The 15,305-nt window shown below is 44.3% G+C and overlaps 1 protein-coding gene across 1 annotated transcript; it reads right to left on the reverse strand.

Moving 5' to 3' along the window:
- Positions 1–903: 903 nt before the first annotated feature.
- LOC120644268 (protein RecA-like) lies at positions 904–15,095 on the reverse strand. The gene is made up of 8 exons (XM_039920852.1): positions 14,935–15,095; positions 13,789–13,846; positions 10,127–10,344; positions 9,476–9,563; positions 3,423–3,595; positions 2,948–3,094; positions 1,846–1,980; positions 904–1,513 (listed from the first exon to the last, which is right to left on the reverse strand). The coding sequence occupies exons 1-8, from the start codon at positions 15,016–15,018 to the stop codon at positions 1,127–1,129; spliced, it is 1,290 nt and encodes a 429-aa protein (XP_039776786.1). The 5' UTR covers positions 15,019–15,095; the 3' UTR covers positions 904–1,126.
- Between the last annotated feature and the right edge of the window lie 210 nt (positions 15,096–15,305).

A 15,305-nucleotide genomic window follows, 5' to 3' on the forward strand; every position in this document is an offset into this window, starting at 1 on the left:
CTATAAACCACCAAACTATGTTTCAATTCCGGAACATATAGCACGCTTTGACTCACACTTACTCTTATATAGTAGAAATATACTCTCTCCATACTAGAAAAGAATGTCGTTTTGGACAAGATTTGGATCAAATATATTCATAAATGCATAAATATATAAATTTGCGATAAATATTTTTATAAAAATAAGAAGTCAAAGTTAAGCTTTGGAGACCGTATCGCTGTTCAAAACGACATTCTTTTCGAGTATGGAGAGAGTAGCACATAAGTATCTCCCTTATATGACCAACAATAGTATACAAATATATTCTTTATATAATCATATTAGCTTATTAGATTTGTGTCTAAATTATGATTATTAGAATGGAATTCAATTTCAGATCCAAAAGGGGCCTTAAAAAAAGGAAGGAATTCCAATTACACAAATAACCTTTCAGGACCTTTTTGGTAATGGATCTGGGCAACACAGAAGACCAGATTGAATTTATCTTCGTATTCTCGATACTTGTGTGTGGGCATGTCCAGATCAATCTTTCTGAGACTCTGATGATTAGTAACTTCTAACTATTTGGTTTGGAAACAAAAGTCATGTGCATATTTATCAAGAAAACTGCTTTTATAATCTAAAAATATAATCAAGTGTATAATGATGATCAAATGTTTACACCAGAGATCAATATTACGTTCGAAACGGAGACAATTAACTAGACTACATGCAGGATGGTGGGACACAGTTACATACCTAGAGCATCCAACCGTGACCTGACGCCTGAACATACTTGTTCAAGAAAGGTTCCTAACACAACACAGTTAAGTAAAAAGGCAGTAACATGAAACTCAAAGCCTCAGGAGAATGCTAAAGAAGCCCCAATGTCCAAAATGGAGGCTTGTGCAGAGCAGCAGATGCAAAAAGTAACCATATAGAGATAACTTGACCAGCGTGAAAAAACATTCATAAGGTCTAATGTACTTGTTTTGGCAGACAAGCAAAACAGTTACAACTAAATACAAATGGAAGATAAAACATTCATGCATAGCTCTACAGGGCTATGATTGCGCACCTAGTTAACTTTAGTTCGAAAGTTTCGTCCAGACAAGCAGCATATTTACACTTCAGGGATATAGCTTCAGGCTTCAAGCTCATCATTTACCTCTTCATCTGTGGCTGCGGCAATCTCCTCTGATGCATTCTTATCCAGGTTAACACCCTCCTCGTGTCTATCTAGTTTGGATCCATTTTGCATTATCTTTTCTCTTAGCATCATCATCAAATCTTCCTGGACATCTCTGTTCTCAGCAAGATAACGTTTGATGCCATCTTTGCCTTGGAAAGTTTGCCCATTCATATGATAGAACACTCCTGATTTTGTTATAAACTTGTGCTGGCAACCTAGCTCAATGAGCTCTGATTCACGGCTTAAGCCCTTGCCAAACACAAGCTCAAGCTGCACAATCTTAAATGGAGGAGCATGTTTGTTCTTCACAATCTTGACTTGAATTTGTGCACCAATAGCCTGTTATGTGGGGACTAAATTGGGTTAGGGGACAGCTTATACTGTTCTCAAATAAGGTAAAGACCAACAGCGCCATAACCACACGATTGGCTCAATCTAGTGACAATATACTTCCTAAGTACTCCCAATTCCTGTTTTTGTACCATTCTAAAATCTAAAATTAATTTAGTTGGCCAGAACTATGGTTGGCAATGTCACCGTAAAAGAATATTACTAGATGCCCTATTAGCAAGTCTAAAAGCATTTCCTAAATTCGAAATTCAGCACTAAGTAGCATCTGTAGCAAAAGAACACAACACACTGAACAAGGTTCAAATACCATGGTGCTTTACCTCTTCACACTTTTTTATAAGACCTATCCTTTTGGTGCTCATGCGAACAGAAGCATAAAATTTCAAGGCATTTCCTCCACAAGTTACTTCTGCTGGTACTCCAAACCCACTAAATGTGCTCAGCTTTGATCTTACCTGTACACATGCCCAGAAATAAATTGTTATCACAGACATATGGGAAACGAAGGACACCATATTAAACAAATGAGCACATTTGAGAGGACTGGAGGAATGTTGAACAGGAGGTATTTTGGTAAAAAACTATTAAGGAACTACACATTTAAGAATCAATTTCACAACAGATATCCAAACTCAAAGCACAACAAATATCTTGTAATTTATGTTTTACATTCTTAACTTATTATGACCCAAAACATCATTTATTTGTAACTGGAGGGAATAGTTCCTGGCTATTTAGCAATATGGTTGCCTAATAGTTATCTTTTTTGTTGCTGATCATTACACTATTATTCTGTTAAAACATGACACCAGTGGCCTACTGGCTGTTAGAATGGAAAATTAGAGTACATGCTCTAGAGAGCAGTATTGTTATGAACCCTAGTTCATTTGGGGGATAGGGAGGATAACCATTGCCAGGAAGATGGCCGGGCAAGTCGGCGTGGAGGGAGACTAGTATTTGGGGGATTTGGATTGTTTGTTCTTTCTTCATTGCTTCCTTAAAAGAGATACAATCCCATCCTTATAAGATGGGCTGACTTGACTCTTAAGAAACCCTGACTTAACCCCTAAGAAACCAATCTCTAAATTTAAGGAAATAACAAACCAATCTAATCTAATCTTTCCTAATATCCTAGACCCATTACTGTTCACGATGTATGCCCTGAAACACTAGTTGTGTGTTTAAAACATAAACATTGGTATGGCTTAAAATTTCTGGACTGAAAAAAAATAGAGTAGCATCCAATTGGTGCAATTGACACTATTCAACATTGAGCAAGGATTGTATCCAAGATTCTAGAGTGACTTTATTCAGTATAAACAGAGGCATGTACATAAGTTATGAAAACAATTCATCAGGAACATTTTGCTCATCAAGAAGCTTGTTTCATTAATACTAGCTCAGAGTAAACAAATAGCAAACCTGATTAATAAATAATAGGATTGTCCTGGAGCGAGAGAGTGAATGGCTCAACTTGCGAAGTGCTTGACTCATGAGCCTTGCTTGAAGTGCAACGTGTGCATCTCCCATCTCACCATCCAGCTCAGTTTTGGGGACAAGTGCTGCTACCTGTACATATAGTTACGCTGTCAGTGTCAGCAGTAAACAACAGCATTAAGTTATTTTCGTAGGTAGTACACAATTCTAGAGATTATCAAGTGTGACAACAAAGAGCATTGAAGTTATATGACAAGAAAGAGCATTGAAGTTGCATGGCAACAAAGAGAATTGAAGTTATCAACTACAAAAGTCAGTACGAAGATATGTTTTTGAATTATTATTACTTAAGATAAAAATTGTGTACTTCAGATCCTATCAGTATCTCCCAAGAACTGGAACGCCGCGCATTAGGCAAAGGCAAAGCATTGAGAGCTGAAGGTACTAACATTCTACGTACACTGTCCACAACCACAACATCAATAGAGCCGCTTCGAATTAGGATGTCAGCAAGGCCAAGAGCCTGTTCACCACAGTCAGGTTGAGATAGCAGCATGTGTTCTGCCTTCACACCTATAGATTCTGCTAAGGCTGGATCCAGAGCATGCTCAGCATCAATAAAAGCACAGTTTCCTGAAATAACATAAAACAATGTCCTGAAATCCAAGCATGATATACAAAACATATCCCAATGGAGCATGCAGGAAATTTTAAGTGTTCATGCAGCACCCCTCTTTTTTTTTTTGGGGGGGGGGGGGGGGGGGGGGGGCGGGGGGCACTAATTGTCACTATAAAATATATGGTGCCATCTCTCCATCAAAGCTTAGAGAAAACTCAAGAAACAACCCTGTCTATGTATATCTATGGAACCACATAAGCTATCAATTCTTGTATGGGCAAAAATTTATGGTGATTAAATCAAGTTTTTCACTGTTTAGATTATATGCTATTTGAATGGAACAATATGAACAATACTTTTTTTGCAATACAGGTACATAACAGAATATCTGTAATGAATTTGCATAGCGCGCATGTGTGAATAGCTTATTTATTTAATTAACTACAAGAAGAAAAAAGTACACATGGAATCCCTGTTGGTGAAGCTTCAAGCCTTAAAATAAACATCCAGAAAAGCAGAGTACATCCCATTCAATGTTTGGAGGAAGATAAAGCAATCTTACACTACCATCTCCCATGTCAGATTTCTGATTTCCCTACTTGGGCATCCCTCTCCCCCCCCCCCCCCCCCCCTCAAATTGACATTGGCTCAGGTTCAGCCGTTAGTTGATAAAGTTGCTGACAGACTCCAGGGATGGAAAGCCGACCTCCTGACCAAAGCTGGTAGATGCATTATGGTTTAGTTTGTCCTTACTTCTATGATGATCTACCTGTTGTTGGCCCTGGACCTTCCTCCTCGAGCTCTAAAGGCAAATGATAAGATAAGAAGGGGCTTTTTGTGGAAAGGTAGAAAAGAGGTGAGGGGTGGCCACTGTCTGGTTGCATGGCCTATGGTCGCTTGACCATGCTTTCCCATTTTGAGTAGGGCTCTTAGGATGAGATGACTATGGTTGCAGAAGACTGAACCTGGCAAGGCATGGGCATTCCTTCCAGTCAAAGCTCAACATCAAGTCAAAGCTTTCTTTGCTGCTGCAGTGGTGTCTATTGTTGGGAATGGCAAGAATGTCCTCTTCTGGACTGACAGGTGGATGGCTGGGCAAAGCCTGGAGCACACTTTCCCACACTTGTTTCGAGCTGTGACTACCAGGGGTAAAGGAAGAACAGTTTTTGATGCACTGGACAATAGGAGATGGGTCTCGGATTTAAAAGGAACTCTCACTGTGGATGTCATTTTTGAATACCTACAACTGTGGGATTTCCTTGAGAACTTTGAGCTCCAGCCAGATCTAGAGGATACACATATCTGGCAGTTTTCCAACACGGGTACTTTCTCTATAAAATCAGCATATGAAGCCCTCTTTATGTTAGGAGCTCAATTCTTACTCTCATTGAGCTGAGATGATGACAGTAGTGTTGGGGCAATTTTCTGGATTTTTCTCATTCACACTCACAGTGCCATGCCTTCCAACGGGAGGGGTGGCTACATATATATACAGCCAGCCAGGGCACAAGCTAACTGCCTAGTCCAAGATGCTCCTGCTGTCCTAGAAAAGTAGATGCTAACTGCTGTCCTAGATGCTAACCAAAAGCTAGTCAAGATGCTGTCCTCTAGGGGCAGCAAAACACTACGTATTGCAACAAGAGAAGATGCCTTGTGCAGCCCCACAAAGACCAAGTACAGAGACTTATTCCCTTCATTCTCCCCCTAGGTCTTGTGCGTCGTCTTGTGGGAAGATTGGACCATCCCGGTCCTGGAGCAGAGCTCAAGAAACTTGATCCTCCCAAGGGGCTTGGTGAGTAGGTCCGCAAGCTGGTCCTTAGTGTTGATGTAGCTCGTCTTGATGCTCCCGTCCTCCAAACAGCCTACCTCACCCGGATGTGCTTGCTCCGTTCGTCGAAAACGGGGTTCTTTGCCAGGACCAGAGCGGACTTGCTGTCCACTCTAAACTCCACCGCTTCAGTGTCTCTGCCGAGGAGATCACCAAGCAGTCGAGCGAGCCAGAGCGCCTGAGTCGAAGCAGTGGAGGCCGCTATGTACTCAGCCTCGCAGCTGGACAGAGCCACCACCTGCTTCTTGACCGACTGCCAGCTAACGAGGCACTTGCCGAGGAAGAAGAGGATCCCGCTCGTGCTCTTGCTGGTGTCGATGTCACCGGCGTGGTCGCTGTCGCTATACCCGACGAAGTGTGCCACCCTAGGGCACCTCGGGTAGTGAAGGCCGTGGTCGAGGGTCCCCGCAATGTAGCGGATGATCCTCTTCACAGCCTGCTGGTGCTCCGTCGTCGGTCGCTGCATGAACCGACTAACGTAGCCGACGGAGAACGCCAAGTCCGGCCGTGTGTAGGCGAGGTAGCGAAGGCTCCCTACAAGACGCCGGTACTGGGTAGCGTCCACCTCCTCCGCCGTGCTGTCACGGCTCAGCTTCAGCCTCTCCTCCATCAGAGTGAGAGCTGGGTTGCAGTCGGTGAGCCCAGCTAGCTCAACGACGCGCTTAGCGTAGGCGGCCTGTCAAAGCGTGATCCTGGAGTCGTCCTGGTGCACCTCGATCCCCAGCGTAGGAAAGTAGGATGCATATAATGTGGTCGATGTATTGCATTGAGCCCCTTGGGCGGTATATATAGGAGTACATGGTTTGGGCGGGATAAGGAAGGTTATCCCGGGATTACAAACAATCCTAAACTAACCATATCCGGATTTGCCTAATATACTAACATCCCCCCGCAGTCGTAGTGGTAGCAATACGAACGGTCAGACCGGAGAACAATGGAGACGCGCGACTCGCGCGAGGGCAGCGGAAGCCGAAGGCCTAGGGTTTGAAACTAAACTTGTGATACCATGTAGGAAAGTAGGATGCGTATAATGTGGTCGATGTATTGCATTGAGCCCCTTGGGCGGTATATATAGGAGTACATGGCTTGGAGGGCAAGTAGCCTCACCTAGAGATAAGGAAGATTATCTCGGGATTACAAACAATCCTAAACTAACCATATCCGGAGTTGCCTAATATACTCTAACACCCAGGTAGAAGGAGAGAGGCCCCAAGTCACTCATCTGGAAGGTGGCCTTCATCTCTTCCTTGAACGCCGCCACCTCCACATCCTTGGTGCCGGTGATCACCAAGTCGTCGACGTAGACACCCACCAGCAGGGTTGTTCCTCCATTGCCCCGCCGGTAGATGGCCGCCTCGTGAGGGCTTTGCTCGAAGCCCATCCTCTTGAGCGTGGAATCCAATTTGGCATTCCACGCCTGTGGCGCCTGCCGGCAAGCCGTAGGGCGGCCAGCGCAAGGAGGAGTCGCACGGACTCCATCCGTGCCACAGGGGCGAAGGCATCGTCGAAGTCGACCCCCTCCTGCTGCGCAAAACCTCGTGCCACCAAGGGAGCCTTGTGCTTGACAATGGCCCCAGCTTCATCCCTCTTCAGCTTGAACACCCACTTAAGGGTGATCGCACGGTGACCACGAGGGAGGTCAGAAAGCTCCCAGGTGCGGTTCTTCTCAACCGCGTCCATCTCTGACTGCATCGCGGCACGCCATGCCGCGTGTCCCTCGGCCTCTGCGAAACACCGAGGCTCGCCGTCGTCGCACGCGAGGTGCAACTGCGCCTTCAGGTCGTGAGGCACCAGTCCCGGCACCGGCTGGTCGCCGAGAAGGTCTTCCATCGTACGGTACCGCAGCGGCTTGCCGTCGTGGTACGCGTCGATGCGCTCCTCGTCGTGAGTGAGCGGAGTAGCGAACTCCACCGGGCTGTGCTCAGCACGAGCAGGCATCAGGGTAGGCATGCCCGGAGGGGTGGCTGTCGGTGCTGGAGTGCGCGGCGTCGCGGCTGTGGTGGTGCAGGCGAGGGACTCGTCGCAGCCGGAGTCGTGGCTGAGGAGCATGGAGCTGCCGGTGTAGCAGGCGCCGGAGTCGGTGGAGGCTCGAGGACTGGAGTAGGCACGCTCGACGAAGAAGAGCTGCCTACTCCCCCAGCTCCCTCGAAGTAGACGTACTCAACGGTGAAGTCGTCGTACGTCGGAGCCGAGCCGTCGTCCACCGCCTTGTCCCACGCCCATCCTCGCCCTTCGTCGAACACAACATCGCGTGCCGTGCGCACACGCTGTGTCCCCGGGTGGAGAATGCGGTAGGCCTTCGAGCCCTCCGCGTAGCCGATGAACACTCCCGGAGTGCTCCTGTCGTTGAGCACCTCCTCTTCCTAGCTGCTCCAGCCATCTAATGTGATTGTTCTAGTGTTACTGGTCTTGTTCTTTCTTTATTTTTTTGTAAGAGTAGCTAACCTATTCTTAGGGTGGGTTACAGACCCTTCATATTTGTAACACTCTGGGGATCTCTCCCCCTTTTTTCTTCTTAATATATTGATGCGCAGTTCTCCTGCGCATTCGAGAAAAAAAAATGGAATTTCTTATTATCTGTATAGTGAAGCAAATTGTAAGGATATTATTAAGTTATCATGGTATAATGATAAATATTGCCAGAATCTCGTTAACTGGAGTGATAAAAACTTTACCTACATCTTCAGCAATCACAATGAAAAATGATGCAATTTTACATAATCTTGCTCAAATGTGGTCTGTTTCCACATGCATGCTAGACAATATATGGTGTCACTACATGAATGGAGTACTACAAATGCCCGTTCAACATCATTCCTAGATGTGCAATGACCGTCAAGAATGCCGCACTTGTCCTTTCATAATTCATAGCGATTATCTCTAATAAAAGAGATCATATGATATAGAACAATGAAGAAATCACCTGTAGTAAATTACTAATTCACATCTACAGCAAATCATAAACACATATGGACCCCTTATTATTTGCCTGCCTTTGTTTTTGTACTTTTGAAGTCGAAGAGATCTTCATGGTGAAAGATTGTTAGTAACAGACTAGAAAAATTCCGCGCCGTTGGCGCCCCCGAGAGGCCCGTCACGGATAAGTGCTTATAAAGTTTTGTTGCGGGCTCGGTCAAATTTGATTTGGGTTGTGAAATATGTGTGTGAGGTGTGGAGCGTTAAAATATATCTATGGATCGTCCATGCGTCCGTAGCGACAAAAGCATGTATTTGGCAGTCATCATAAGTGTCGATGTTGTGGTATATGCAGTGTGTAAGTGCGGGAGGCGATTTAACTCGTCACCCATACACATTAAGGGGGTTGATTTTGCAAAAGTCTTGGGGGTTTTCTATGAAATTGATGTTTGTGGAGTGCAGATTGATTTCGCCAAAGCTCAGGGGATTTTATGTGAAAGCGACGTAGGCACAGTGCCGGTTGATTTTACTCAAATCCAGGGGTTTTCATGAAATTGTCGTCAATAGAGTGCGTGTCGATTTCGTCAAAGTTCAAAGGTCTTTTGTAAAACTAACATTCACAAAGTCCGGGGGCTTTATTGCAAAATTGTCATCCATGCGGGTTGATTTCACCAAAGTTCTGGTGGGGTGGGGGTTGCAAAATTTACATCCCAATAGTTTGTGGCCACGGATCGGCCGATCCGGCGGCCAAGGTGATTTGGCATGACGTGGCCACCCTCCAGTGCAATGGAATGCACCAGAATTAGTAGGACATGAACTGCAGGTTGATTTCAACAAAGTTCGGGGGGATTTTGCAAAATTTACATCCCAACAGTTTGTGGCCATCGGATCGGCCGATCCGACGACTGGGGTGATTTGGGGTGATGTGGCCACCCTCCGGTGCAAGAGAATGCACCAGAAGTAGCAGGAAAGATGCTAACACAGATGACCCAACCATTAGGCCCCAATACTGTTCGTATTACATTTCTTACCATTCATAATAACTTAAGAAGTATGCCTCAGCTAAAAGAGACAAACTCTAGTAACGGGCAATAATTTGTTTCTGGGTAAGCACTTCACACAAGATCAGATGTCAGGAAAGCTAGCTTACCTCCACTCTTTTGTGCTTCAGCTATGACATGAAGTGCTAAAGTTGTTTTCCCTGAAGCCTCTGGACCATAAATTTCAACAACCCTTCCCTGCTCATATATGTACAAGATAAATGTAAAAGTTATGAAGGTAAAGAAAAGAGCATAAGTAAATGCAAAATAAATCCTTTTTGTGACAAAGGAAATCAACTTCGGAATTTTATCACTTAACGAACAGCAGAAGCAATGATGTGAGTGTCCTTTGCTAGCTGATCATTAACCTTAGTCTAACATTCTTCCCTATGTATGATTTGACTTGCATTAAGCTTGTGGTGCAATCACCACAAGCGTCAGACAAATCACATTATCTACAATAGGCCAGTGGAATGGCAAATGTAAATCATGCAGTAATTATATCCTGTATGTATTCCAGGTCCTACTCCTAACAGTAACTACCTATAAGTAAACCTTATTCTCTGTGTGCACTTACATCTCCATTTAGCGAGGTTGCGAGTTGGTGTGAAATTACAACTTATTGGTATACCACAAGCGTATCAACATGATGAATTAGGCCAGTACACTGGCAAGTCATCATCTAATAATATGCCATTTCTCTGGAATTTCTGAATGGCAAATAATTACGCAGATAAAAATAATTAGCATCAGCAACTGACCTTTGGAAGTCCACCAATTCCTAAAGCTGTGTCCAAGGCAAAGGATCCCGTCGATATGACAGGAACTTCTTTATGACCATAAGCATGATTTAACCACATTATTGACTCCTCACCAAATGCAGATTTAATTTGGTCAAGAGCTTGCTCTAGCGCAAAGTCATTTTGCTTAATAATTTTGTCGCCATAATCATGTTCTTCTGCTTTTGATTGTTCCCTCCCTAACAAGTAGATAATAAAACATTGTGTTAGTGGAAAACTCCTGACTGCAATAATCAGTAAAGCCAATGAAAACTTGACACGAGATAATCTTTGTTCTCTTAAAAACAGAGGTTCGTGTTATCCAGAATCCACAAGCAAACACAAGCATCATAGAAAATTTGACAGGATATAGAAGGTTGGAAAGCAATAAATACCAGTCCACCACCAGCATTGCGAAGTTTACAGAGATATATATTCGAGAGAAATTGCACAGCAAATTATGTTGGCCAAAGAAATAGTAACGAAAATTGCAATCAACATTTACCGATTTTCCAACTTTGCCCAATTTTTATTCCTGATTCTGAATAGCATTTATGTGTCATCCATACAAGACATGTACAACAACAACATAGCCTTTTTTCCCAAGCAAGTTGGGGTAGGCTAAAGATGAAACCCGAAAGAAATAAGTTCAAGGTTCAGACACATTGATAGCTAGTCTCCAAGCGCTCCTATCCAAAGCTATCTCTTTAGAGATGTTCCAATCCTTAAGGTCTCTCTTAACCGACTCATCCCACGTCAGTTTAGGTCTACCTCTACCCCTCTTTACATTATCGACTAGCTCAAGGATCCCATTACGCACCGGCGCCTCAGGAGGCCTTCGTTGGACATGTCCAAACCATCTCAGCCGATGCTGAGTAAGTTTCTCCTCAATTGGTGCCACCCCGACCCTATCCCGAATAACTTCGTTCCGGACTCTATCCCTCCGTGTGTGCCCGCAAAACCACCGCAACATCCACATCTCTGCTACACTCAGTTGCTGCACATGTCGTCTTTTTGTAGGCCAACATTCAGCACCGTATAATATCGCCGGACGAATTGCTGTCCTATAGAATTTGCCTTTTAGCTTTTGTGGCACCCTCTTGTCACAAAGGATGCCAGAAGCTTGCCGCCATTTCAACCAGCCAGCTGAAATTCTATGCCTAACATCTTCATCAATGTCGCCATCCTTTTGTAACACTGATCCTAAATACCGAAACGTATCCTTCTGGACCACCACTTGCCCATCTAGACTAACGTCTCCCCCCTCATGCCTAGTCGCGCTGAAATCGCACATCATGTACTCGGTCTTGGTCCTACTAAGTCTGAACCCTTTCGACTCTAACGTGCGTCTCCACAGCTCTAACTTCCTATTAACCCCTGCCCTACTCTCGTCAACTAGCACCACATCATCAGCAAAGAGCATACACCAAGGGATCTCACCTTGTATATCCCTTGTGATCTCATCCATCACTAAAGCAAATAAATAAGGGCTCAATGCTGACCCCTGGTGTAGGCCTATGTTAATAGGAAAGTCAGTGGTGTTGCCATCACATGTCCGGACAAACGTCGTCGCATCTTTGTACATATCCTTAATGAGGGTAATGTACTTGGTTGGGACTTTGTGCTTCTCCAAAGCCCACCACATGACATTTCTCGGTACTTTGTCATATGCCTTCTCAAGGTCAATGAAGACCATGTGCAAGTCCTTCTTCTGCTCCCTATATCTCTCCATCAATTGTCGTATTAAGAAAATCGCCTCCATGGTTGACCTTCCAGGCATGAACCCAAATTGGTTTTGGGTCACATTTGTCCCTCTTCTTAGGCGATGCTCGATGACCCTCTCCCAAAGCTTCATCGTATGGCTCATCAGCTTAATCTCACGGTAGTTAGTACAACTTTGAACATCGCCCTTGTTTTTGAAGATAGGTACTAATATACTTCTCCTCCATTCTTCCGGCATCTTGTTTGACCGAAAAATGAGATTAAAAAGCTTAGTTAACCAAACTATTGCTCTATCCCCTAGGCATTTCCACACCTCAATGGGAATACCATCAGGACCCAACGCTTTACCTCTCTTCATCCTCTTCAAAGCCTCCCCGATCTCTACCTCCTGAATTCTCCTCACAAAACGTCTGTTGGTATCGTCAAAAGAGTCATCTAACTCAAGGGTAGGGCTCTCACTCTCCCCATTAAACAACTTGTCGAAGTACTCTCTCCATCTATCCATGATCTCATCATCCTTCACTAGCAGTCGATCTGTCCCATCCTTAATGCATTTGATTTGGTTGATGTCCCTTGTCTTCCGCTCGCGGATCCTAGCCATCCTATAAATGTCCTTTTCCCCTTCTTTCGTGCCTAGCCGCTGATACAGGTCATCATACGCCTTACCTTTTGCTACACTCACAGCTCGCTTTGCAACCCTCTTCGCTAATTTATAGCCCTCGATGTTGGCTGCACTCTTGTCAAGATGGAGACGCTTGAAACACTCCTTCTTCTCCTTAATAGCCCTTTGCACCTCGTCGTTCCACCACCAGGTGTCTTTCCCCTCCTGTTTGCCTCCCTTACTCACGCCAAACACCTCTGAGGCCACCTTCCGAACACATGTTGCCATCTTTAGCCACATGTCATCTGCGTCTTCTCCTTCTTCCCAAGGCCCCTCACCTAGCATCCTTTCCTTAAACGCTTGTGCCGCTTCCCCTCTAAGCTTCCACCATTTTGTTCTCGCAATCTTGGTACATTTGTCCCGGTGGACACGTACCCGAAGACGAAAGTCCGCCACCACAAGCTTGTGTTGAGGGACAACACACTCCCCAGGTATCACCTTACAATCTAAGCAATTACGTCTATCCTCCCTCCTAGTAAGGGTAAAGTCGATCTGGCTCGAGTGTTGTCCACTACGAAACGTCACAAGATGGGATTCCCTCTTCTTAAACACGGTATTCGCTATCAACAAGTCGTAGGCTAACGCGAAGTTCAACACATCCTCCCCCTCTTGACTCCTGCTACCATACCCAAAACCCCCGTGCACTCGCTCGAACCCTACATTAGTCGCACCCACATGACCGTTGAGATCTCCTCCTATGAAGAGTTTCTCGCTGGTATGCACGGTACTAACCATGCTATCTAGATCTTCCCAGAACTGCATCTTGGTGCTCTCACTAAGGCCTACCTGAGGGGCATATGCACTGATCACATTCAAAACCGAATCTCCAACTACCAACCGGATTAGGATAATCCGGTCGCCTTGCCTTCTAACCTCTACGACTCCATCCTTAAGGCTCCTATCAATCAAGATGCCTACACCATTCCTACCCGGAGTTGCTCCCGTGTACCAAAGCTTGAAGCCAGTATCCATACAAGACATGTAACAAAATTAATTTCAGGTCACCTAAAATCTACAGGCAGTGTCCTTATACTACCACAAGATAATTTTGTTCATTCTCAAACATACCAAAACATTTTACTCAAAGAATGGTGCAAAAGTGCCGCTGAAAAAATGTCATGTAATTCAACATCTTGTTTACATCAGTTAACATAATAATATGATACAAAAATATTACAGGTGGAAGAGAACGGATTCAGAAATGTATCAAACTGAAATTCACATCACTATTTTAGTAAGGAAAAAAGTAACATATATACACCTTCTGCAGACAAGCTCTGTAGCTGAACTGTATATGACATATTTTGATTGCAGCATACCTGAAAAACAATAAGATGATGACATAGGTACAAATTGGACATGACTTTCATTAACCAATAGTTCTTCTGCTCGTTCAAAATTTGGCTCAAAAGTGTTGGATTACATAGCCAGTTTTTCACAAATTAGCAAAAAAATAGGATTACATTTGCATCACTTTTGCAAATAAGAAGCAGGGATGATCACACTTACAAAAGAGTAACTACTTAAATTCCATTATAGTCGTGACATAAACAGAATATAGTAAAAATCAAGAACTATAGGATTAATCATGGATCAAAGGGAAATGATTAATCTTTATCTCTATCTCTACTATTTCTAAAGCACGCAATGATTCCCTAGTCCGTCAATCGGAATCCTAATCTCTATTTCTACTATTTCTAAAACAAGCAACAAGCAATAATGTATGGATTAATCTTCAGCCGTAGCAACGCACGGGCATTTTTGCTAGTACAGGGCTATTGGTAGAGCAGAAGAAGGTGATTTCAGGACCACAAAGTTGAAGTTAACACAACCACAACACGACAAACACCGTGAATGGAATAGCATAATACTGTACCAAATATAAATATAGTGTACACTGAGTTTGAAATCTACTACATACTACAATGATGCTCGCCACTATCACTGCAACCCTAGTTTTGACATGTGAATACAGGGTTCACGGTCCATAACCACATGGTACCAAATACCAATTTAACACATGCTGCACACAACCGTGTCTGGGACCCATCCAACTGAGGAGCTTCCAATTTCAAATAAACGCCACCAGTATAGAATTCCATCCATCAACGCACTTTGCCTTAACCGAAGCAATCAAACACGCAAACCAGACGATACCTGTGAATCCCAACCCAACTCCCCATGAATGAACCAGACACGGTCCCGCATCTTGTCCCCAATCCAGAAGGGAAACGGGCGCCCAATTCGACCACTCCGACGAGGAATTGGACCCAGCCCCACATATGTACTTGATTCGAATCCAAAATCGAATCATCTGGGTTCGATACCCATGGTTAGGGATTGAAACGCAAAGAAAAGAGAAGGGTCGGGGTTGGGGGTTTAGGAGCTGAAGGCGGAGGAAACGAACCAGCGCGGAGGATGAGGACGAAGGGGAACGGGCGGAGAGGAATCGGCGGAGGAGGGGCTGGCTGCGCCGGAGAACACTCGCCATGGCTCCTGCAGCTTCGGCTGTGCGGGCGGCGCCACGAACTCCACTAACAAGTCGCGCCCCACACAAATAGGAGAAAATTGCTATTTTAAACTCGAAACTAGTGGTTTCCTAAAATAGGATTTCTAACCTTCGCTTCGCTAAAATAAGTCCCCAAACATTTGCACTTCGTAATACATGATATTTTATCTATTTTAATTCATTTAATAATCCAAAAATACATGTACTTCTCATATTGACTCTATTGCCCTTCTGTACTACACGTAAACATCTCTCTTTGGTAACCCTCG

Source organism: Panicum virgatum, chromosome 8K, assembly GCF_016808335.1.
Source record: "Panicum virgatum strain AP13 chromosome 8K, P.virgatum_v5, whole genome shotgun sequence".
NCBI classification, from domain to species: domain Eukaryota; kingdom Viridiplantae; phylum Streptophyta; class Magnoliopsida; order Poales; family Poaceae; genus Panicum; species Panicum virgatum.